This window comes from Melanotaenia boesemani, chromosome 6 (genome assembly GCF_017639745.1).
Source record: "Melanotaenia boesemani isolate fMelBoe1 chromosome 6, fMelBoe1.pri, whole genome shotgun sequence".
In the NCBI taxonomy this organism is placed as follows: domain Eukaryota; kingdom Metazoa; phylum Chordata; class Actinopteri; order Atheriniformes; family Melanotaeniidae; genus Melanotaenia; species Melanotaenia boesemani.
The window spans coordinates 26,199,467-26,221,539 of record NC_055687.1 but is presented as its reverse complement, the minus strand read 5'-3'; the positions used below and the strand labels follow the sequence as shown (position 1 = coordinate 26,221,539).

At 39.4% G+C, this 22,073-nt stretch overlaps 1 protein-coding gene across 2 annotated transcripts in view; it reads right to left on the bottom strand.

Moving 5' to 3' along the window:
• Window positions 1–10,115: 10,115 nt before the first annotated feature.
• triob (trio Rho guanine nucleotide exchange factor b) overlaps window positions 10,116–22,073 on the bottom strand; it is a 57,134-nt gene continuing 45,176 nt past the window's right edge. The window contains exons 36-50 of one of the 2 annotated variants that reach the window (XM_041988019.1): window positions 16,576–16,862; window positions 16,333–16,503; window positions 14,811–14,906; window positions 14,262–14,410; window positions 14,055–14,121; window positions 13,857–13,960; window positions 13,625–13,694; window positions 13,378–13,467; window positions 13,200–13,292; window positions 13,043–13,093; window positions 12,856–12,933; window positions 12,369–12,560; window positions 12,072–12,249; window positions 11,682–11,975; window positions 10,116–10,208 (exon numbers count right to left, since the gene is read on the bottom strand). In XM_041988019.1, coding sequence (XP_041843953.1) covers window positions 10,201–10,208; window positions 11,682–11,975; window positions 12,072–12,249; window positions 12,369–12,560; window positions 12,856–12,933; window positions 13,043–13,093; window positions 13,200–13,292; window positions 13,378–13,467; window positions 13,625–13,694; window positions 13,857–13,960; window positions 14,055–14,121; window positions 14,262–14,410; window positions 14,811–14,906; window positions 16,333–16,503; window positions 16,576–16,862 — 1,928 coding nt within the window. In that variant the 3' untranslated portion in view covers window positions 10,116–10,200. The remainder of the gene's footprint in view (window positions 10,209–11,681; window positions 11,976–12,071; window positions 12,250–12,368; window positions 12,561–12,855; window positions 12,934–13,042; window positions 13,094–13,199; window positions 13,293–13,377; window positions 13,468–13,624; window positions 13,695–13,856; window positions 13,961–14,054; window positions 14,122–14,261; window positions 14,411–14,810; window positions 14,907–16,332; window positions 16,504–16,575; window positions 16,863–22,073) is intronic. The other variant, XM_041988018.1, reaches the window with a different exon arrangement.

The window sequence follows — 22,073 nt, the reverse complement described above, 5'->3', positions numbered from 1 at the left end:
ATAAAAAATAGGTGGATAGATTTTACTCATTACACCCAAAAAGTACTCAACTATTCAAGGCCTCACTAAATACACCCCACAGAGATCTGTAAGTGGTGGCAAGATGAAGCTTCATGAAACCTGGTTCACGAAGATTCTCAAAGCTTCATCTCAAGGCCTTGGGCTTTTGGTGGTGGGCAGATTGATCGGAATAATGTAGTTTCAACTCCAGTGTTGGTTTTTATATTAATCAGTGCTAGTGTAGTTTCAGTTTCTCTCCTGTGTGCAGTATGTACTGCTGCATTTTATTCAAAAAGTGAGCTGGCTGTCTGTGTCTGTCCAAAAAGTTATGCTTCCATCACAGCGGAGGAGTCACACTGCTCCTCTTCCTCCCTCGTGTTTCGATTCTGTACCGTCACATGACTCAGCTGCTCCAGGTAAACGAGGCAGGCACCACCAGCACCGACTCAAGCAGCACAGCAACCGTGCAGAAAAGTGGCAGAGAGCAAGAAGAACAGTGTGGTTATTTTCAGGCAGAAAATGAAACAACAACAATTGCGTGATCCGTAAAAGGCTGAAAGATAAGTGTAGCAGAGAATAATAGTGATGGAAGTAATATCCTAATCATCGCTGACATCAGTCAATATTAATTTTCAATGTGCAATTGGTCATTTGTTATTTTAGTCAACTCAGAAAGTATTGTAGTAAAATACATTTACTGCAATTGAAACAAATACACTACTGAATATAGGATGACTCAGATTTGAATATAATTATAATCTAGTTTAACAAAAGCAGTAGAGATTATGAAATAATTTATTAATATTCAAAAGTAAAAGATAAGATAATGAAAATGTAATTAGATTTATTAATTTGATGACTTATTGGTTTGGCAATACCGGCCCCTTACTTACTTGGTAAAATGAGATATTGGACTTATTTTATGCTATGTTAAAAATGTTAAAAATGCATCCGGCTCCTCTGTCCTGCCTCCTTTAGAAAGATCAGACCATAATCTGGTTCTTCTCACCTCCACCTACAAGTCCATCATTCAGCAACAACCAGTCATTACACAGACTATTAAAACCTGGTTTAATGAAACTGAAGATGCTCTGAGAGGCCAGAGCAATATCTTCTGTCAGCCACATGCAGATGACATCAATACCATGACTGAATGCGTGAGAGATTATATCAATTTCTGGGTGTACAGTATCGTTCAAACAACATTGAGGTGCTTTCCCAATAACAGGCCCTGAATCATCCGTGACCTGAACAAGGTGCTAAACATTAAAAAGAAAGCCTTTAAAGATGAAGATAGGGAATACAACACAAAAACAAAGATTACAAAGTGCAGAGACATACAGGAAAAAGTTAGAAAGCAGCTCCGGCAGAACAATGTGAGGGATGTGTGGTCAGGAATGAAAACAGTCATCAAGTTAAAGCAAGACAAGACTGATGGAGGTGTGGACAGAGCTAATAAGCTGAACATGTTCCTCAATAGGTTCAGTTTAGACTGTCATTCAACATTATCCTCCCGCTTGTATTTTAAGTCTACATCCTAGACCAGGACCCCAAACTGGATAAAACAGGAATAGAAAACGTGTAGATGGATGGATGCCTCTTGTTTCATTTGCTTAACTAAGCAGCTTTTGGTTTTGTTGAATTGGTAATTAGTCATAGAATAGAAACTTTATTTGAATTTTAACCCTTGTTTTTACTGTAAGAAATGTTTTCACTTCTAAACTGTCGGTGCTGGTGGGTGTTTGGTGGGAGGGGGGTACTTTTTCTTGACTGCAATCAAAAACAAAAGAATTCTGTCAATGTTTTGTACAATCCGCCATGAAAGCAAAATCTTTTGAGGAATGCAACGTGATGTCTTGCCAGAAGTTGTGTGTTTTACAATTAATGAAATGAGAAATACAAAATCCAATACAGGCTCTTTACTGCCATCTAGTGAGCTGCTGCACCCAATTTCCTAACACTGTCCTGTTTCTACTGATAATTAACTATCTGTCTGTTTTCTCTGCAGTATAACTGTCTTTCTAGGTATTTGTAAGAATCCAGAGAAAATCTCTTTCAGTCATAAAAGTGGGCTTCAAAAAATGTTTTCTCACACTTTCAACCTCTTTCAGTTTCAAATTAGTCAGACAGGAATTTCAGTGTATGAGTGAACGCTGAATTGAGTAGGTGATGGGTGTCCAGAAGCTAAGGTGGGTGTTAAAAACTGGGAAATTACAACAGAGAGATGAAAAAAAAACAACATGTGGTTAAAGAAAACCTTAATTGTTAATGGCTTATTTAGATTTTCAGTCTCCTTAGAATTGAAATGCTACATAATGTTAGAAATAATGAGCTCCAACTTAGCAAGGAAAGCAGTTTTTCTTTTAATCTGCTATGCGTTATAAAGCAACATTTATGTTTGTGTCCAAAGGTAAAGTTTTAAACAAATGCACTGATTTATTCTTGTGTCTGCTTACATTAACAATAATCTGTAATAAACCAGGAATTTAATGTTTTTTTAGAATAATTATGATCGCTAAATGTGTCAACTTAAACTAATAAATAAATAATAAATAAATAATCTGTGTTTGTTCATAGGTCACACTTAAGAGCTTTTGGTTTTCAGGCTCCAGCTGCCAACTTGGATTCAAAATGTTGACACCCTCTCTGTTTTTAAGACAGTTCTTATATTTAATTCACCACTCATTTAACCCTGTTTTTGTTCACATGTTAATTTTAATGTTTTAATTGATATTTCCTATTTAAAGCTATGAATAATACTTTAATTTACACATTGTTTTATGCATTTTCAACTGTGCTGGAAAGGAGCTATGTTGGTTTGACAAGACTAAACACAAGACACAAACTTGACAAAAAAGCATTTCTGCATGCATCACCATTACATCTCTGTGCTCGTGCAGACTTTGATCACAAGATGGTCTATAAAGATAACAAAGATATCTTCGCTGTGGTTTATGCAAAACAATTGCAACTGCTGCTACTGAAATAATCTCAGTGGATTTCACACCTGAAAAGAGCTTGTGAAAACATTTAGAAAGAGCACAGGTGTTCAAAGGGAATGTGGAGATTATCAGTGTAAACAACAAGGCTTCTGACAAGTACAAATTATAATTCTGTGCATGAATATGAACTGCCAGCTTCTCTGCTTTGCTGCCTGAGGACTTCAGTAACACTAGAAGAGGATTTTGTGATAAGTGGGTAAATGTGTAACATGCTTGAGTCAAGACATTGCAAACACTAAGTTTCTGTACAGGAAAAGATAAGATCAACAACGCCCCTGTCTGGTTACATTTTAAAGGGAATGACAGCTTTGCATGACTGGAAAGATTCATTATTTACCGTAAACACCCCCATTTAGTTTTCTCATTTTGTCTTTAGTAGATTAAAAAAAAAGTTTCTCCCACAGCTTTTGGTAATATCTAATTGATAAGTCACCTCTATGAAATGCAATTACAAACTTCAGTCAGATCATATATAGCCATCATTTTGTTAATTGCTGTTTACATTCATTTTGACAGATGGCTGACCTTTTCAGGGGCTTCCCTTGCCTTCTAATCATTCCAGAAATATGTCTCTGTCACACCGTCCTACACCAATTATAGTTTTAAGACAAACATTTTCATGTGTGGGTCTTAGTGTATGGGCACAAAAAGCTTCCGCAACACCAGTTGTTCCTTGTACGTTTAATGGCAAAATAACGAGACAAAATAAATTATTTACAACACATACAGTAATAACATGTAAACACAATCTTCTGTACAAAGAAATATACATGCAAAAGTAAAAATAAGTCATAATAAAACATTCAAGATGACATTGCTGCAGTCTCCTTGTAGGTGTATTTAAAATATGACATGAGGTTTACATCGTGGGTTGGGACAAACTATCCGACCCTTTCTGTACAGCTTTACATCATGAGTAAACTGGGCTTCCCAAAGACATGGACAGTACTTACATCAGATCCTTCCGTGAACAGGCTTTCAGAGCATACAATGAAGTGATGTACAACATGAATTTTAGAAAACCCAGACTCACACCAATAAATAAAAAGTGACAGATTATGAGAGACGCAGACCAACAAGAGTTATTAAACTCAACATGTTATTCTGACAGCAACTCTTAAACCTTCAAATTGAACAAGAAACAAAGCCCATTTTTTGTTTCACCCAACTGTATCGGTTGTCCCACTCACTCGGCACTTTAAAAAATAAACAAAAAAAAAGAGAGGATTCCACAACCTCTTAACCTAAAGACATCAACTTATCTGAATAAATATAACTGGCAGAAACCTCTTTAGCTGTTAATGTTGCTGCACATTTACCAAAGGGTTATATGTGAAATCTGGGTTGTCTCCTAAAACATTTAACGAATTTTCTAACACATTTTTTCTAGACCTACTGCTTTGTTAAAACTTTAAACTAAATATGTCTTATGGTGTCAAACTGAGATGCTTAACCAAAACAAGTAGCAACATACAACAGCATCTACCCACAAAAGCTTAACAATCTCACACAGCAAACCACTTTGTGCACAGCTTGAAAAATAGACGAGTGAAATCTTTTTTTCCAGCAATAATCCATCAAACAATATCTCATTACAACAATAAATAAAGTCACACTGAACTTTTGTAAACACTCATATGCATGTCTTCAGTGTGCGCTGTCATAACTTAACATGAAAAATCTGGGGAAAAACAACAAAAAAACAAAACAAAACACATAATAGCACAAAAAGAAAGCATTGCCAACTTTGGTATTGTTACAGAAAATAACATAACAAGGACAAAATGAAAGTATAGGTCTCTGTATTTTATAGATACACATTTTTATACATTATATTAGAAAACTCCTTTGTCTTGGAGGTTTGCAGATATTAATACTGAAATTAATACATAAGAGTTAACACAATACAGACATCTAATGCAGTACCAGGTACATACATGCCTTGTTAAGAATACAGCTACAACACAAGTCTTCATAAATAGTTGCATTCATGTTAAAGCTGCAACATTGCACATGAGAACTGATGCAAAATACGAGTGCATTTTTTGTAGCGGTTTGTTCATTGTGGAAATCCAGCCGCCGAGGGTCGGTACAGAGTGACTCACCTTTCTGCACTGACTCACTAAAACTCAGCAAACAAAATTGCTATTGTTCATTTCAGATTAATTCTTCAAAAATCAACGTATGTAAAGCAGGAAAATCTTATTTACAAATAAGGCGGATGCAGGTAGAGATCTGGGAAGCTTTGCCAAATATGCTTTTTTTTTTTTAGCCAAATGGCTTGTATGTTTTTTATTTTTATTGTATTTTTTGTGTGTGTGTGTGTGTCACAACATGAAATTATTTCAACTGTCAAACTCAGGTGGGGTAATAAAGATATGCAAACTATTGCACAAAATTTAATTTTCACGTATTTCTGGAAAACACGGTTTTGGTTTCTCTTCTTTATCTTCATTTCGCTTCTTTGCTTTCGACTTAGCAACTACGCTTTATTTTCCAAAAGGTCTGAATAAAGACAGTTCTCTGTTTCCCAACTGTACATGGTTTCATTTACAAAAAGTAATTTCTTGTTAGAAAAAAAAACATTTTCTTGTGTTCAACCGAAAGCAGCCTGAAATAATTCTTATTTTACAGTATTCTAGTTTCTTTAACACAGTCCGTAACACGAGACTTGCTCCCGCTGGCTTGTTGAGAAAGCTTGGTTTTCTCCCTGCTGAGTCAAAGTTTGAAATCTCAAATAGATTCCATTAGTTCATTTGTTGTGCAGGCATAGACACTATGCCAAGGTTAAGGAAGAGGGCTGGGGAAAAGTCAAAGGGATCATCAGTCAGTCAGCAGCAGCAGGACTTTTGTGGCTTAGTGAGGGAAAAGGGGATCTTAGTGGACATGTCGCTGTTGGTCTTCTCAAAGGGTTTTTTAATGAGAGCTGACCAAACTAAGAGCAGCTGTGGCAAGACTTCCTTCTGGTACCGTCTACCTGTGACCTTTCTGTCAGGTGTGGTTGAGAAGGCGGCTGCGAAGGAAGGCCTGAATGGTACCCACGGGCCGAACGTCATTCTGGTGTTTCCGTCGCTCGATGAAGGAGATGAGCCTGGAGGTGTCCAGGTGTGTGCCGTAATGGCTCGGGGATGGTGGCAAGGCTGGTGGCTGCATGTGGTTTAAAGTGGGGTGTCTGCTATCTCTGTTTAAAGGGCTTTGAGGCTGGAGCCACGGCTCTTGCAGACAGGACACGGCAGAGGGCCGTCGATCCGGCTCGCCCTGGAGCAGCAGGCAGACAAAGTCCCTCGCATCTGAGCTCACGCCCAGGAAGTAGTCCTCTGGGAAGCTGAAGTCCAGACGACAGATGTTTAGACACGTCTCCTCCAGACTTTCATCCAGGAAGGGAGAAGCGCCACTTAGAATGACATAGGTCACCACCCCTGCAAATTATTCAATTAACATGTTTCATTCACTCACTGGCAACAAAGCATACAAGCTGATTTTTTTATATGCATTCTGTTTGAATCAGTTTAATGGAAAAGATGGAGCTTAAAAATCAAATCTTATTCTGTTAGTGTAACAAAATATTTTTTGTGCATTTTTACTCAGCAAATACTGTACAAGCATGTGGTAACAGGTTGTTTTGGATGGTTATTTTGGTCCAGTAAACACTACCTTGTCAGTTCTGCTAACTTAAACATTTATAATTACTCCTCTGTATTTCCTTACAGCATAACAGTCTGTCAGCACACTACACTTACACTATACTTAAATCTGGAAAAGGACACAAGGGGCCAGATGCATAAAAGCTGTGTATGCAAAATGGCAGAAATGTTTATATCCATTTATAAAGGCATGCATATATATGGTTCGCTTATATAAATCTCAGTAATTGTGAATCAGTATGTTGGTTGCTTTCTTGAACCTTTAGAAGCCTAAAGCAGCACACAAACCAATGTCATTATGCCAGATAATCAAGCCAATCTTTAAATATTTGTTTCCTTTTTAAAAGCCTCATTAGAAAAGGTCTTCCACAGCCATTATGTGTGTATGCAGTTACTGTATCTATAGCAACCATAACCATTATGTGTGAAGAGGCATACACGGGGTTTCCATGAGTATTGATTGTTTATGCATCTGGCCCCAGCTGGACAGCACAAATTTCTAGTAATTTTTTCTACTTCTGGTCTGTACATCAAGTAGTTTTTACACAAAAATATAATAACTGACCATTCTACATGGATTAAAGAGTGATGCTATAAAATGAACACTACAGAGACTACAGTAAAAATTCTCTTTAAGACTACATTAACATGTCTCTTCATGCTTCAAAATTCTAATACTAGATAAAAGTAAAATGTAACTATGTACAGTATAACTAAATAAGTACTAGAATGTGTCAATGCCAAAGTACAAATGAAATCATATTTTATGCTGGATGTTATCTACAAACCTAAGCTCCAGAGGTCAGACGTCAGTGAAGCGGGCTGACCTAGGACCAGTTCAGGAGCAGAGAACTCAGGGCTCCCCAGCAGAGGATGGATATACGAGGTGGAAGGGCTCAGTTGCACTGCGTCACCAAAGTCTGTCAGCTTGATTACAGGCTGGGAGGATGCATGTTCCACCACAATGTTTTCAGGCTGCAGGAGTGAGAAGAAGGAATTTGAGACCCAGAGAAAAGTCTACAATACCTCTACAATGATAAGGTCAAAGTGGGATCCAGAAAGAAAAAGGAAGTGAAGAAGACCTTACAAAGCAGGGTTTTACTATTTTTGCCAACATCTAAATGACCAATTTTTTTCTCAAAACAGCAAAACAGAATAGTTCTCTCAGCTTTATGCAGATGCAAGAATGCCTGTTTACTTTCAGATCCAGGTGTGCTATCCTCCAGCTGTGCAGGTAATGGAGAGCTTCAATAATATCTCTGAGGTATAAAGCCACTTTCTCCTCTGTCAGGTTGCCCCAGCTTACAATGTAGTCCAAGAAACGCCCCTGGTCTGCCCTGAGAACAGAAACATAAAAAGACGTGCAAGTTATCAAGAATTCACAGAAAAAATCAGTTTATATTTATCAAACAGTGGAGAATTACAGGTGTTGTACTCACATCTCCAGCACAAGGACGTAGCTGGTGGCTGTCTCATAAGTGTCCAGCAGTTTGACCAGGTTGGGATGATCCAGAGTCTGGAGGAGTCTGATCTCCTGCAGCACCTGTTCTCGACGTAGCAGCTTCTTGTTGACATGTTTAGCTGCAACTGTGCGTTTACTCCCCCTCTGGTCGCACCGCTTGGTCACTGAGAACCGGCCCCTGCGGGGCACAAAGGAAGGTCGCTTATTTAAAGTCATACAGAATTGCACAGTAGAGTTTGGGGAATCTGAATTTCTAAATTTCTAGATGTAAGGTTGGTTTTCTATCCTTTACTGGAAGCAACATTATCCAAAGCTATTAATGTTATATTTGCTGCATCTATCGTGCGTATTTCCTTGAGCAATAGTGAACAGACAAATCACCTGCAGACAACGTGCATGAATGGGTTTTCCCATGCAAATTTGCTTCTTCACTCCAACATCATGTGAAAGCAGAAAGTTATCATTTCTTTTTCATTCAAATATCGTTGCTGTTTTAAAAGATGAGCAAAGCAGAGAATATCTTAGCTTTGATGTGGTCATGCTGCCTTACAATGCAGACTGAAAGCTAATGTGTGGATTTACATTAATGACAGTTTACCTTCCGAGTTCAGTGATCTCTGTGTAGTAGGATTCAAAACTGCTTTTCCAAAGGACTTCACTGCCATCGTCAGGAGCTCCTGAGAAAATTCAGTATGTTGTACTCAGTTAGTTTCAAAACTATTAAAAAAATAAAAAAAAGGGTTAAACACTGAACTGTGAAATGTATCACGTAACGGCTAAAAGGATTAAACTGTGACAGTACCTGAAACAGTAAGGCTTGCAGAGGAGGAGACGGTGCCTGCTATGTTTGTTGCCATGCAAGTGTACACACCACTGTCCTCTACAGTTAATCCAAGGACACGCAGGGATGTCTCTCCTGTCTCACTGTGATGGTAAAGGATGAGAGACGTAAGACAAGACACACAGTGAAATGACGCACATGATGGCAGATATACAGAAGCAACTTCTTCAAAAGACTTTAAAATGCAGTGCATGTATATTCTAACCACAATGATCAATGTAAAGCATGGTTCTGTTCCGCTCATGAAATCCAGAGCATCAATGGCTGATTTGCAGCTTTCGAGACAAAAACGAAATATAGTTAAGACAAATGCTGTACCTGTATGTGATGCTGTAGTGTCCGTTGTTGCTCAGAGGGACGTTGTCAGGTCCATGCCAAGTGACAGTGGCTCGAGGTCGACCGCATACTTTACACCTGAGGGTGACGTCGTCTCCACTCTCACATGATGCATCATTGACAGGAATGAGGAACTCTGGAGGAGCTGGAAAACAATGGGGAGATTATACATTAATTCCAAAACACAAGTAGGAAGTGAAAAACTTCAGTTTTAAAAGCCATTCCGCCTCTTTTTCTTTTATCTTATTCATAAAAAACATTAGCTCTTTGACTGAAATCAACTTACTGTCGTGGATGAAGTTGGGATTCAGAAGCTAAAGTGAAAATAATAAATTAGAAAGAACAAAATTAGACTTCTAGCACAAATTCAAATGAAAAAAAAATGCAAATGATGCAATAAAATTAATCTTCACTCTTCCTGCCTTGACAGAGACTTTGTTGGCCAGGCTGTCCTGAGACTTGCGGTATCCATTCTCCATTTTTCTGCCCTCCTTGTCTCTTTTCTCAGACTTTCTACGGATGCGGAGCGCTGTGTGCCATGATGATGATTTTCTAAACCAAGCAAGACCAAAAAAGAAGAGGTTCAGTTTTACAAACATTTTTTCTCTCTTTTTTCACAATCACTGCAGGTGTTTGTGTGTTTGTCGTGGAATCTCTTATTCCTCTTACTTGATGGTTCCTTCAGGGAGCTCAGGTGTGATGGAGGATGAGGTATGTCCCAAAACAAAACCAGGAATCCAACCCTCTGCAGCAGGACAGTGCTCATTGGCAGCTCTGTACACCAGGAACATATTCTGCTGGTTGCTGGCAAGCATTTGGACCACCTCACCCTGCACCACACTGATCTCATCCTCCTTCACTGCCACATAGTCCTGGGTCACCAACATGGTGGACACGCTGCTGCTGCTACTGCTTTCACTCTGCTGGAGAAAAAGATTATTAAACTTTAAATAGATAACACAGAGAAATAACACTTTGAAACCAAGACACAAAAATAGACTTATGAAAACAAACATGAAAAGGAAATAACACAAAAGTTCCTTATCACCAATCAAATGTGTGATTTGATTGACGGAAGTTAAAAAATGATCTTGTGAAACGTTTAGTGCATGCAGTGACAGAAGCATCGGCTTTATCTTGCAGGTGTGAAGAGTAACTGTCCATACTGTCTATAAGTGTTGTTTGACAAGCTGTTTTGTGAGGCAGATGTTGTAAAGCAGAGGTGATGCTCCTCAGGCCAAAAAAGATGCTAAAAACCAGAACTTTCCTGGAAAACAGAATAAGGTTCAAGTAAAAAAAAATTAAATAAAAGAGAAATATAGAAAAGACTTTCAGAGAAAGAGTTATATGAAGGAAAAAGTAAGTTGGTGCAGACATACTGCAAAGTTCAGATGAAACTGACAGCTGAGTGATCCTCATTTGAAAATATTCTGTCAGAATAATGAGCAAGAAAGATAAACTGTATTTTTAAAACCATCAGGTTAGTAACTGTCAGTTTTAGTTGAAGAGCACGTACTGAAACACAGAGTATTTAAAAGCAGATACAACAGGTGCTCTGTGAGTCAGATTTGCACTGTTAGTATACTCAGAGAGCCACGAGTTCTCCCTCACACACAGTTGGGGAAGTTAGTGCACGCAGATAGCCGTTAATCTTCAGTCAGTTGGTGTTTCGGTAGTAAGTTGTTGCATGTACAAGCCATTCTTAGAGCCAGCGGCTGACTGACTGACGAACAGACAGCCAGTGAAGGAGAGGTTAGTGACTAGTGAGAAGCTCTAGGAGCTCACACAAGCCTTGGCCTTAACTTGACATCTTACCCCGTTGCTCTGGGTGGAGTGTATGGACTGCTCACTGGTGGAGGAGCAGGTGCTCATACGGTCTGTGTCCTTACTGTGGTTGGAGTGGCGATGATGAGAAGGTGTTGCATGACTTCCTCTGCCTAAGGAGTCACCTCCCCCACTACTGTCACTGGGGAAAGAGAAGGAACCAGGCCTGCTGACAGGAGAGGGTGGCATAGGAGGAACGATAGCCCAGAAGGGATTCCCTTTATGTGCAGGGCTTGAAGGAATGAATGGTTCTTTTCCTCCTCCAGGAGTCTGAGGCGAAATCAGGGGGGAAACTGTCCCGACTCGGGGGCTTTTAAGAGGAAAACTTAGAGGAACCACTGGCATCTGCGGTACCGCTTGATGTTTTTGTGTCTCTTCATAGCCTGCCAGGGCTTGTCTGAAACTAACATCCATATTACCTGGTAGCTTGTTACTGTTGTTACAGTTTCTTCCATGAGGACCATCCAGCATCCTCATCTTAGGAACCTCTGATGATAACAGCTCTCCATTTGTTGTGCTGTCTGAATAGAGGTTAGAGGGGAGGGGCTGAGGGTGGCAGGGTGACCACATACCTGCTGATCGGTCGGGCCCCTCGGGGCCCGGTGGATGGTGGTGGTGAACAGGCTGGGGGAGGCGTGAGGATGGCTGTGGGATGCGGGAAGGCCGGGAGCGAGGGCCACACAGAGAGGAGGAGTTGCCTCCTGATCCACCAGAACTGCTGCCGCCGCCCCCTCCTCCACCACCTCCTCCCATGTTGGAGGTGCTATTGGTACTGCTGCCTCCGATACTACTGCTGCTGCAGGGTGGTCCAGTCGACCCTCCACCACCCACATGGTTCCTCTGGTACTCTATAGGTGATGTCAGAGCTGCAGGACAGGAAAACATTTCCCTTATGTCATAATGTCTGTATTTGTGTAGTTTGTAATTTTGCATGCACAGCAATAAGACCATCGATCTCTTACCATTGAGGAAGTTACGCTGGTTCTCCAGTATCTGGCTGACCTGATGGATCCAGACTTGACTGACTCCAGGGCTGGCTGAATGGAGGGTGTGCCTCTCTACATTACCACTAGACGATCTAGAGGTCAGTGTGAACTTGCACGGGTCATCTGCATTTTCTTCCAGACCCAACCAGCTCACCTGGTGACATTGAGAACAGAAATCTTTAGAAAGTGAACATGCATTCCATTCATGTTGGTCTAAGACAAGCAGCTAAGAGGAAGCTTAAATCCCATCTCAGATTGCTCAGCAGCACTCACTTTGATGCTATTCTTGAAGAGGTAGCCAGGAGTAGAGAAACCTTTCTTTTTATCCAGGGGCTCACTGAATATAACTATCTGCTCAAATAGAAACACTCTTCTTTCCTTCATCCTGGACAGGAGGCCTCCATCTTGGTCTGAAACCATGAAAGTGTCTTGGAGGAGCAATCTGCCCTGAGCAACAATTTTACCCTGAGAAACAAAAGACAGTCGGACAAAAGACACAAACATTGGTTGATTGCATAATTGAGCTTGCCTTACAGCAGTTTATATAAAAAAAAAAAAAAAGAAAAGAAAAGAGGAACAGAAAGACAGCAAGGGTCTAAGCAACAACCTGCATCCTTTATTAGAACAAAAAAACTGGGGACACACTGACACCTAGTGGTAGCTGACTCACACTATGAAATTCAAGTCTGCAGGGTAGAAGTTAACATTATTACTATATTAAGAGACATGCAAACGACTCAAGTATGAGGAACAGACTTACATCAAAGCCTTGAAGACGTCCAACATTCATCATGTCATTGCAGCGTTTAGGGACGACACACATCACTTCCACAGCTTTCTGCAGTTTAACACAACCGTAAAAAAAACTTTTACGTGAAAACTCCCACTGAATTAAAATCTGTTAGAGGTCATTTATGACTTTAATCTGATAGTTTGTCTGACTGTACCTCCAGCTCTGTCGTATCCACTGCTGCTTTCTTAGAAACTTTCAGAAGATCCTGTTTCCAATAAACACAGAGTAAAGTTATCTTTGCTCTTCAGTACTTTACGTTAAATATAAAAGAATCTCTGAGGCAGCCTGCAAAGTAAAAAACAACAGTTTACCTTCAATAGAAGCTGGTACTTCATGATGCGTTGGACTGGTTTGATTAGCAAGTCAGTGATCTGCAATCTGTGTCCCAATCGCTGCTTAAGGTCCTAAACAAGGATAGAAACATGAATCAGAAACAGAAACAGAAATAATCTTGAAGGTAGAAAGTGTAAAATTATTTAACAATCTTACTTCAAAGTAGGTGTCGATATACTCTGACACAATGTGCTCAGATTTAGGCTTGTTCTGGCAGTACACAATGTACATATGAAACCTCCGCTCCTGTAATTAAAACAAAATCAGAAAATAAAAAGACACTTTTTATATTTTCGGAAATAAATTTGACAGATAAAATATTAGTTGCTTCATAATTTAACAGAAATAATCAATAAATAAAACTGTAGATGTAATAAGAAGTAAAAAAGCAAACAATTCTGACCTGTTTGACAAATAAAGGAGCCAGCCTTTCAGGATCCTCCAAACACTTTTCAAGCTCTCCCAGGAAGAAACTGTAGACAGACAAACAGAAGAAACTCATGATCTCACAGTAAACATTACATGTAATTATTTTTCTGTTTTGCTTGCTTTTTGTTTTGTATGCTACAATGCTGCAGCAGACAGTTTCAAAGCACTTTTAAAAAGAAAAAATATGAAAAGGGCCTTTTGCTTACTCTTTATGCCAGTCATAGATCTGATGGATGTTTCCAAAGACTATCTTATCTTTTCCTCTCATGTCATCTGGAACACCTTCCTCTTTCATCCTGCTCATGTATCCCTGAGGGCAGGGAAGTTAACTCGTTTGTAAAACCTACAGAAAATGGCGACCAAAAAGCTTTGCCTGCAGCATGACTTTATTTTATTCATATTACCTCCACCACTGATCCCAAGTCTCTGACATAGTCTCTCTCTGTCTCAACCAGCTCCAGAAGAACGTAACTGAGAGGCAGAAAACAGAAACTGTCAATGCTCAACTTTGGATGAACATCAGCATATAAGCACACATATGAGAGCAAACGTTACTGACTCAAGCAGCTCTTGTTTATCCAAAAGCTAAAGACACAAGACATATAACTCACTGTCTTCTCTTGAGGAAGCCAGATTTGCGCTCCTCCACCTCATCGATGGGTGAGGAGGAGGAGAGGAGTGAGTTATCAGAGGGATTGAGAGAGGGTGAGCTGCTGTCGCCGTGCTCTACTGACAAAGAACTGGGACGGTCCTCCAGTGACTAAGGACAAAGGAGTGAAGAGGCAAAGAGAGGAGGAAGAAAAGAGAAAGGAGTGAAAAACTGAATAACAAAAAAGGTAAAAAAAAATTTAAAAAATCAATAAATAAAATTGTCACCATACGCTTCTCTTGAGCAAAATGAAACATGTACTGTATGTAGTGACAGTGAGAATGAGTGTGTTGGGGATATTTGCCAGAGTGCAGTGCCCATTTGTTGGAAGAGAGGACAGCTGGCATCGTTAGTCATTGAGACAGATGACAAGTAGGCTAGGATGCCATTCTCTGTCACCAACACCAGAGGAAAATGTGTGCTCGTGTGCACATCTATCAGAATTGTTTTGTGTACAAGTGTGTCATATTTGCAAGTACTTGTGGGTGTTGTTTATGACTTTTTAACGCACCATCTTGCTTTTCACCAGCTCTTCGATGGCACTGACCAGCTCAGCAGCACTGGGTGTCTCTGAACTACTGGGACGAGCGGACAGGCGAGACGCAGACTGAAAGACAGCGAAAGATCAGACAAAAAAATAGAAGAAGAAGGGGGAAAAAAAAAAAAAATTAACAGTTCATATATAACTCCAAACCAACTGTGTGACATGTTGCATGCCTGCAGGAGTCATATAAAGGCAGGGAAAGTTTTCTTTTTTCCTCCATTTTCAAAATTTTGGTTTCTTTAATAATTACAATACATTTGTTCCTGTGGCCTTCACTGTCCTCTGACCTAAAGAAACACTGAAAATGTGTGGAAAGATCTTATAATTACAACCCAGTAGTCTCAAAAGGGTGTAACTAAGTACTGACCATGCAGGAAACCTAACCTAACCTCTGTTGGGTCATTCTTTATATTAAGATGTAAATGCCACATTGAATAGTAAAAACATTAGCAATCTTCTACTTTTGCATGCAACTGGAAATTTCAAAACTACTGTAAACGTGATCAGGCTCACCATTGCCGTGTTTGGACCCCGATATGCCACATGTCCAAAAAAACAGACTTGGTGCTTGTGAGCTCCCTAATGAAAATGGTTAATTGAGGGCCAAGCTGGAGCCAATCACAGGCTGGTCTCAGGGAAACAGGGGCTATGAGGTGGGCTCAGGTCAGGGTTTAACTTTGGGATTGGAGTGCGTGTGCTCATTAAGGGCACACACTGTGATTGGTCAAAAAACAAGCAAACCAACAAAAAGAACAAATGTAGATACAGCAAACATTGCTGCTAAATACTCCATTAGACAAAAAGTTTGCCTATGTAACAGAGCTCAGTTTACAGCAAAATGGCAGGGAAAGATTTAAAAGGTTTCTCTGAACATAACATGTAAATGGAGTATTCACTTGAGAAACAGCAAAATAATAACATTCCACAGGAATGACATTTAGTTAGTAAAAAAAAAAAAAAAAGTAAAAGTAAAAGGGAGGTTAAAAAAAGATGGATCCAAAGGAGATGGTTAATTATGTTCACATAGAGAGATAGGGAAACTGGGACAGAAGAGAGGCAGAACAAAAATCAACATAATGCTGAAGGAGGAAACATGCAACCAATAACAAAATAAAGAGAAAAAAAATCAGGTTATTAGAGCAAAATGAAGGCTTAGTTGTGTAATTGTTAGCTTTGAGCTGATGGAAAAATCATTAAACAAAAATAAACGTGCTGCTTAGTTATGATAAAAAGCAGATTTTCTTTTTCAAAGAAATGAAATGAATTTTTTTTTGTCATATAAAAATATCTCTTTCTGAATAAGCAACCATATTCATACCTCATGCATAAAACATCTGCATTTATGAGTCATGTTGCTGATGAGGCGATATAAAAAAAAAAAAACTCAACACATGGAACTCAATTAAACTGAAGAGCTATAACATACAGCTCAATTTAGCAGTACTGCTAAATTCACTTCGGTTTGTTGATTACGTTTTCTGTGGCCCACCTTGTCATCCTGGGAGTCCGGCTGCAGTAGGCTATGCTGCTGGATGGCCATCGGAGGCGGCAGAGGGACAGCGTCGGCCCCCTCCTCTCCTTCTTCCTCGCCACAGCTCTGCATGCCCGATGAAGAAGACTTGGACAGGGTACCACTACTCAGCCCTTCATTACGCATGCGCTGAAGGGAAAGTAAGAATCAGAATCAAAACCAGTTCTCAATTTTAACTGGTGGGTTTATCCACAGTCTTACTTCTTCCAGGGTCTCATCCTGTGGTGTGGCAGCGCTGTCGTCAGAGTCCTTCTGTGACCCGGGGATTGCATCCATGTTCTTCCTTGTGCCGTCACGGTTCTTCTTGTGCTTGTGTGCAAGCTTCTTGACATGGCCGTCAGCTTTACCGGAGCTGAGCCGCCGCACGGGGCTCGTCAGCCACTTCCTTAACGTGTTCCCAGGACGTTTGGGGCCCGGCGAACTGTGTGGACCTAAGGTTTGGCTGGAGCCTGGCTGCAGGGCGTCGTTGCTGGATACAGACAAGGTGTCTAAATATGAGGAAGAGAAAGGAAAGAGGTCAGTAACGGCTTTAACAAAAGGGAAAAGGCACGATCACAGACCACAGCTAATAAGGCTCACATCACAGGTTCACATCACAGTATGCTGCCACATTTACTTCTTCCCAAAATAATATTAAATGTCAGCCACTGACTTTCTCTAATGTCAGAATACAGAAAAAAGTCAATATATGACAGAGGTTATTGTGCATTTGCGTTATGTTCAGTAGGCAGGCAGACCTCCTCCACACAGCGATGACTACTCCTTGGGGAATCTGTAGGAGGAAATCTCTTCTTCGACTGGAAATGGAGCGGTGAAAAAATAATACAGGATAAAGGGATGCTTCGAGCTTTATCTGAACACTTCAAAGGTGCATCCATCTGTCTCACCTGTCTCTGCTCCTTTAATCCGTCTCGTTTCCTCTCTAACTTCCTTTATCTTAAGCTTTTTTCTCCAAAATTCCACCTTCAGTTTTACGATTTCCTCATCGCCATCAAAAATGCTGCTGAAGAAAGATACTACAAATCTCCTTCGGCTCAACAAATTATCTGAGCAGTCACTCTGTGTGTGGTAATTTTCTTCCATACCATCACAGTGTACAACATGGAACTGAGCAATGAACTTAATGACATTCCCAACACATTGTACCTGTAATTTAGAGTAGTTCTTTTTTGTTGGCACAGAGGAATAAACAGTATGTGTGGTGGCTGCATCTCTCCCTATATAAAATGTAATCTTTTTAAAAAACTATTAGGTCTATTTTGATTTTCAATAAAATATGAAAATATCTATAGTTAATACAGTGCACAAGATTAATTAAGGGCTTCACGGATCCAGAGGCTCAGGCTTTAATATCACCATCATTTAGCTTTTTCAGGTGTTAAGCAGCTGCTACAGATTAAACCGTGTGTCTCAGCTGAACGACCGTTATAAATGGCAGGTGTGGAGATTCTGCCTTTTCTCATAGGACACTTTCACACAGCCTGAATAAAAGCATCTGCATGTGAACATGCGTGCCAGTCATTCAGCCTCTGGAGGATTTTTACCGCTCTTTGTTTATAAAAAACATGTGTTCTCAGTGCACAGGCAAGTGAAAACAATGAATAACAAGCACATCAGGCACTATCAAAGCTTTAAAACCTCCCCCTATGAATGTGCTCTCATTTTCTCACTTTAAGTAAGCTCTGGTCACACACCTACAGAAAGTGTCTTTCACTGATTCTATAATATTTAACCTCAGTAATTAGGATTTTGTGAGTTTAAATTCAGGTTGACATTGAGATGAGTATGTCTTTCAGCTATTTTTTAAACCAAACATCTCACAATATACGTCCATTTCTCAGGAGGAGGAAATTTATATAATCCATCCAAATGGTCTATTTAAAGAGGAAAAGATGTGTTTTGCTTTAGGGCAAACTGATGAAAGATTGTGAGTTTTGTTAGCTCCAGTGTGTAGCTGTGATATATCTGCCTCCAACCAGACACTGTTTCATCTCTTAACTGTGGTGAAAACTCCACACTATCCTTTTGTTGTGAAGATGTGAAAACTGGCATTCAGCATTACATGCAGGTTTTAGGCGCGGTCACAGTCAACAATCATCGTTCCTCTTCACCGACTGGCTCCTTGATGATGTAATTTGTTGAAAATCGGCTATGACAGCAAAAGTTGAATACTTTATCCATTTACCTAGTACACATTTTCTTTCTTTTCAAAGTGCCTGCCTTTGTCCAAATGGTTTCAATGAAAAACTCCCCTATGACTCCAACTGGCATGTGAAGTTACATCTCCCCTGTAGTACAAATAAAAACCAGAGCCACAACTGAACATTCATGGATCCTATTTAAGGCAGGAATTCTGGAGACTTGGAATAAAAATTGTTGCTCTCCAAGGACGAACAAACACTTTTTAATGAGTGCTTAAAATCCTGGAGATTTATGTAAATACCTAAAAGTTCATCATAAAGCAACTTTTCTTTTTTTTTCCTCTTAACTGTCAAACAACAGCGATGACCTACAGTGCACACTTACTTACATACATTTCAGATAATTAAGAAAATGAAATGTGTTCAAACTTACCAAATATTTTAAAAGACATTTGCGGTTTTTAATATAAAAGCTCATTTTCAAATTAACTTAAGTAACATATCCTGAGAAGTACAGATTGATGGATGATTTGTTCACCACTAAAGAAAAAGATGACAAAACTGAAAAAAAAATAAATAAAAATAAATAAATAAATCTACAAAAATCTGTTTTAGTGGAGCTTGCAGAAGAAAAAATGCTGCAAATTCAGATACAAGTAATACAGAGTAATTCTCTAAAGTGTGATGCAGACTCCATTATAAAAAAAATAATAAATAAATAAATAAGAATTAAAAAAAAGAAAAATAGAATTGACCTGCATCCTTCCGTCACTATAACCCCAGTGTAATATGTGTTGTTCTGCTGGTCCTCGACTGTAGAAAGTGAATACTAGACTGAAATTGTTAGCCATCATCTGTCTTGATGTTACTCTGTGCAGCTTTAAGACTGAAGAAAACTGGCATGCATGGCACTGCGGTACTAAAATGACCTGTTTGTATTAAGGTCCTGTCACTCGCTGAAAGCACTGTGACCAAAGATGGTCCCAAACTGCTGAGCAAGTTAGATCCTAAGATGTTCATCAGTTCTTAAAAGCTGTTTTGTGAGTTTTCATTATAAGAGGCGATGCAGCAGTGTTGAACATGCCCCAGTCTTATGTTGTTAGCAAGCATTTAAATCATCACTTATGCTACTTTTATTTTTAATTTAAAAATTGAATAATTAAAAGGGAACACTGCAATCTGTTTTATTCTACATTTTAAAGTGTTCCAGTTCTTTAAGAAACAAAGTTGTGGCACCTGAGAGCAAACCTTTCTGCTCAAAGAAACCAAAACAGCAGAGAAAAAAATCAGGACGGTTGCTTATAGAAAAAACAGACCATGCTTCCTGCAGACACACTGGGGTCACAAGGTAACGTACAATCATGCTGTTAGAAAACTCTTCAGGCTTCAGTGCTGAGTCTTTGCTTGAAAACATCTAAAAGAGCAGAAAAATCCATAACTTGCACCACATGTTTATGACTGAAATGTTCACACAGCAGTTACATAAACAGCATTAGTAGCATCTACAGGCTCTAATGGAGCAGGAAGCCATAACAAGGGTATAAATGGGTGAAACATGGGGTCAGCAGCCTTGACACATTCCTCCTCAGTGGGAAATAACTCTACAGATACATACAGACACAGAGCTCGTGATCTTAGCCCTTTGCCCTGCAGGGTGTCTGTCATTACAGAGTCACATCAAGGACAGCTGGTCCAGCAGAGAGAAATGAGTAGGACAGAAAATTTGTTCTGATCCTCTTATGTAATCACATGTTTTGATGTTGTGACTTGCTGATGGGCCGAGCCATAGAAATAATCCTTTCCTTTTGGTCAAAGTTAAACTGTTGTGTATTTAATTAAGAAGTCATTCTCAAAGATCTTTCAGAAAAAATTAACAATCAATTATTCTGAAACAGCAGACATGAAGATGGCATTGCAGCTCACAATCACAGAATGTTGAGCTATCTCCGCTTTTTATTATTTATTTATGTAGGTTCCATCTTACTATCTATTTACTTAAACTGCCTTTAAAAGCGCAAAATCCTTACAGGACACTTTATGTCAGTATTGTTATTTATTTTTAGTTGTCATGAGCATAAATATTCTCTTATTTGGGTCATTTTTGCCTTCTTTACATTGATTTCCTAACTTAATAAATGTGCATGCATGCATACAGTTGCAAGAACAGGCATACTAGCCTTTCCTCCACTCTGCTTTGAATCTACAACACTGCTCAAATGCAGATACATAAAATCACCTCAGAATTTTTTTATTTGATCAACCAAGTGTAAAACCAGATGTTTTCAGCAGCATATGGAGATATTTGCAAATCTACCTGCAAGCTACTGAAATAAACTCATAATTCAGTCATGGCCTCCTTTAATGGTTTTACAACTTTGAGTATTTCTAACAATAGGAGAGGGTGGCATGTGGCGTGCTTGTGTGTGTGGGCAACTGCACAACTGCAGTGAAGCCAAAACTTTGTGCAGCTCCACAGACACATGCCTGGGATTCCAGAGGTGTCGCCAGGGGAGCATTTTTTAAGTTTGTGTGGTCTCATCTTCCCTGGGAGAAGGGATGCAAAAAAACACTGACACACAAACATCAGTCATTGTGGTTGGAGAGCTGTTATTAGTGGCGGAGGTGCAGCTTGTGGGAAAGCCCCCGGAGGATTTGACATGATGATCTGTAAAAATGTGGACAATGCCAGAGAGGGCTTGCCACCAACAAGCATTGTTAGGGAAATACCACTGACAGGATGGAAGACACTGAGAGCAGACACCACCTGCTGCGCATTCTGGCAAAAATTGGTTACATATATATATATATATATATATATATATATATACATATATATTTATATATATATATGCTTTATGAGATGGTAACAGAAGACATCTGTAAAATAAAAGATTGAACTATATAAATGGGATATATTTAATTTTGTTCCCCATCTTTTCTCCATGGTGTCTGCAACAACATCCCCTGCCCATTTATGCAGCACCAGGCTGACAGAGCGGACAGACACTAAGATATAATCTTGGAAATGAGACTGCAACAAATTTAACATCTCATCACATAATGATGCATTCATCAAATTACATTCAGTGGCATAATACCATGACCTAATCCACTGTTAAACCACACAACTACCTGGGAGTAAAATAGCAGATGCACACCCCAAGAAAAAAAACCAACCAAACAAACAAAAAAAAAAAAAACTAAAAAAACACAATATATTAAAAAAAGGAGAAAACAGTATTGAATCTGGTTGTTGTCGTGATGTATACCCAGGACTAACCCAGTAAATCTTTCTTTACTGCTTCTACGTGATGGACAAAGAATGGCACCTAAATCGCAAACAAAAAAACCCAAATTCACAAGATTTTTTTCCTCTGTGTGAACCAGCAGAATTTTAAATGTCATGTTACTCCATGTCAATGAAAAACAGTTTTCAAAATTATACGTCCTGCAAATTAGGGTGCTACTTCTGTGTTACACACGATAGAGACACCTACCCAGATCCAGCAGCCAGAATTTACAGTTGTCAGGCTGTTCTTCCCCTGTTAAATCCATTGA